The sequence below is a fragment of the Phaethon lepturus genome, unplaced genomic scaffold, assembly GCF_000687285.1.
Source record: "Phaethon lepturus isolate BGI_N335 unplaced genomic scaffold, ASM68728v1 scaffold54217, whole genome shotgun sequence".
Taxonomy (NCBI): Eukaryota; Metazoa; Chordata; class Aves; order Phaethontiformes; family Phaethontidae; genus Phaethon; species Phaethon lepturus.
This window is the reverse complement of record NW_010553660.1, coordinates 551-2757: the sequence shown is the minus strand read 5'-3', so window position 1 is coordinate 2757 and position 2207 is coordinate 551. Positions and strand designations below refer to the sequence as shown.

Genomic DNA, 2207 nt, shown 5'->3' with positions numbered 1-2207 from the left:
GTACACCGGATTGTATGCAGTCCTGCTGGTAGTGGACTTGCTCTTCATCCTCACTTACATATCCTTCTTCACTTCAGAGTCATCAAAGCGCCGCCCGATGAGACGCTTGGTAGCATAGAATGTGTTGTGTGGGTTAGTTACTGCCTGCCGCTTTGCTGGCATTCCAACCAAGCGTTCGCCGTCAGCCGTAAATGCTACCACCGAAGGCGTTGTCCTGGCACCTTCGGAGTTTTCCAGCACCTACGTAAAAAACGTAACAGGATGCCATCAAAAAACATTGCCTCTGAAAACACTAAGTTGGACATTCAACCTCTAATACCATCACTATAAGCTGGTATTAATTTTTTACTTACTTTTGCCTGCTTTCCTTCCATGACTGCCACACAGGAGTTTGTTGTGCCCAAATCAATTCCAATAACAGCACCTTTAATTGCTTCTGAGCTGTAAAGCACGTAAGAAAAATAAAAATTATTAATTAAGGAAAATAACTAGATGGCAAAACCACCCTTTCTACCCTGAAGACAGAACAAAGTGATTTTTCACTAGATGTTGAAGCAAATACACATTATATTCTGACCTCAGGTGTTCTCTGACTCTTACACAGGAATTTAACTTTGTGCCTCTGTTTTCAATCACATCACTTACAGGTAAACCTTTGCTTGTTTAAATTAACATGCAAAATACTGTTCTTCACCACTATAAACTTTACTACATATACTCCCAACATCCCTTAAGATTTTGATGTAAAACAAAGTTGTAACCAATTCTGTCCCTACAAAGACAGGACCTGCTTTGGGTTACTTCTGATGATCAAACTTGTTTGAAAACATCCACCTGGAGTCAAAACAGTAACAATAAATTGTATTGGTTTATTTATCACTGCTTAGCATGAAGAGAGGAATACACAAAGACAGCAAATTACTTAACCCATGCAGGGTTCTCTGAGCCAGAACCAAAGGTTATCATCTTGTTGATCCTGAGGAGCACCAAATTAATTTAATTCTGAAAAATGGGAGTGGTTCTTGCACAAGACAAATTTGAAACTCCTCCTTCTTTCTAGGAAGTCTCTGTTACCCTCTTCAAGGCTAGAGAGAACTCCTGAATTGTAGTTTTGCCTTATAAACACAGCCATGTCCCAGGATGAAGAATGCATACTGAAGGCAGAGCAGGGCCCTGTTTGTTACCAGGCTATCACCTTCACACTCCCCAAGATACCAGGTCGCTCCGACTCCAGTTCAGGTAACATAAAGCAGTGATCTTGGAAACGTGCAACTGCTCCGTTTCTCTGTACTAACCAGAACTGGGCAGTTTTCCTCACACAAACAGATTTCCCATTCCCTGTCCTGAATCAGCATCAGCCACAAAACATCTGACTAAGTTACAAAACTAACGGCTACGCTTTTCCCATTATCTTGCAACAAGAAAAACAAGTGATTAAAATGCACAGGTTGTTTGAAATAAACTTTATCTGTAGGGAAATGGAGCCACTCATCACCCTCATTTCATGCTAGTGTAAAACAATTTGTTCCACCAATGTTTGAGTTATTTTTTTTGTTTCCTGGTTGGTTTTGTTTTGTTTTCCTGTTTTAAAATCAAACAAATCTCAACAATGCACATTTTGTGGATGCTGTGGGTGGTGGGAGAAGGGGTAGAAGAACAATTCTTAAAGATCATCTGGAAAAAAACAAGAGATAAAGAAATAGCCTGAGAAAAGTTACATGCATAGGTTCTAGTTTTATCCTATCTTACTGGTTTTGCTCCATCATTCCACCTCTGACTCCAGTAATCAGTTCTGGTACCAGAAGGAGGCTGAAGATAAACATCAAACAGCCAAACATGAAAAAACAAGGAAAGACTTACGCATATTTTCTGCTGGATGCTGCTCTGAGAACATTTTGACTGAGGCCATTCCAGAAGGTCTATAAAATAAAAATGTTCTAATGAAGATGTAGTTTTCAACGTCAAGTGATCTTAAAAGACTTTCAAAGGTAGACAACTTCTGAAGGGACATGATCCTACTACAACACTGTATTTTTAAAATCTTATGTGTAAACTAAGGAAAAATTTGAGGAAGATTCACACTGCCATAGAAAACCAGTTACCACACTTATTCACCTGGCATAACCCTGATTTGTATTACCAGAACCGAGCTATTTCCCTCATACAAAATAGCCTATGAATATGCTACCAGGCAAGAGACATGCCAG

General features: G+C 39.6%; 1 protein-coding gene across 1 annotated transcript in view; it reads right to left on the bottom strand.

The window, feature by feature from the left end:
• The window catches only part of HSPA9 (heat shock 70kDa protein 9 (mortalin)), a 20629-nt gene extending 18714 nt beyond the window's left edge, over positions 1-1915 (bottom strand). The window contains exons 1-3 of the mRNA XM_010291589.1: positions 1861-1915; positions 354-441; positions 59-240 (exon numbers count right to left, since the gene is read on the bottom strand). Coding sequence (XP_010289891.1) covers positions 59-240; positions 354-374 — 203 coding nt within the window. The 5' untranslated portion in view covers positions 375-441; positions 1861-1915. The remainder of the gene's footprint in view (positions 1-58; positions 241-353; positions 442-1860) is intronic.
• Between the last annotated feature and the right edge of the window lie 292 nt (positions 1916-2207).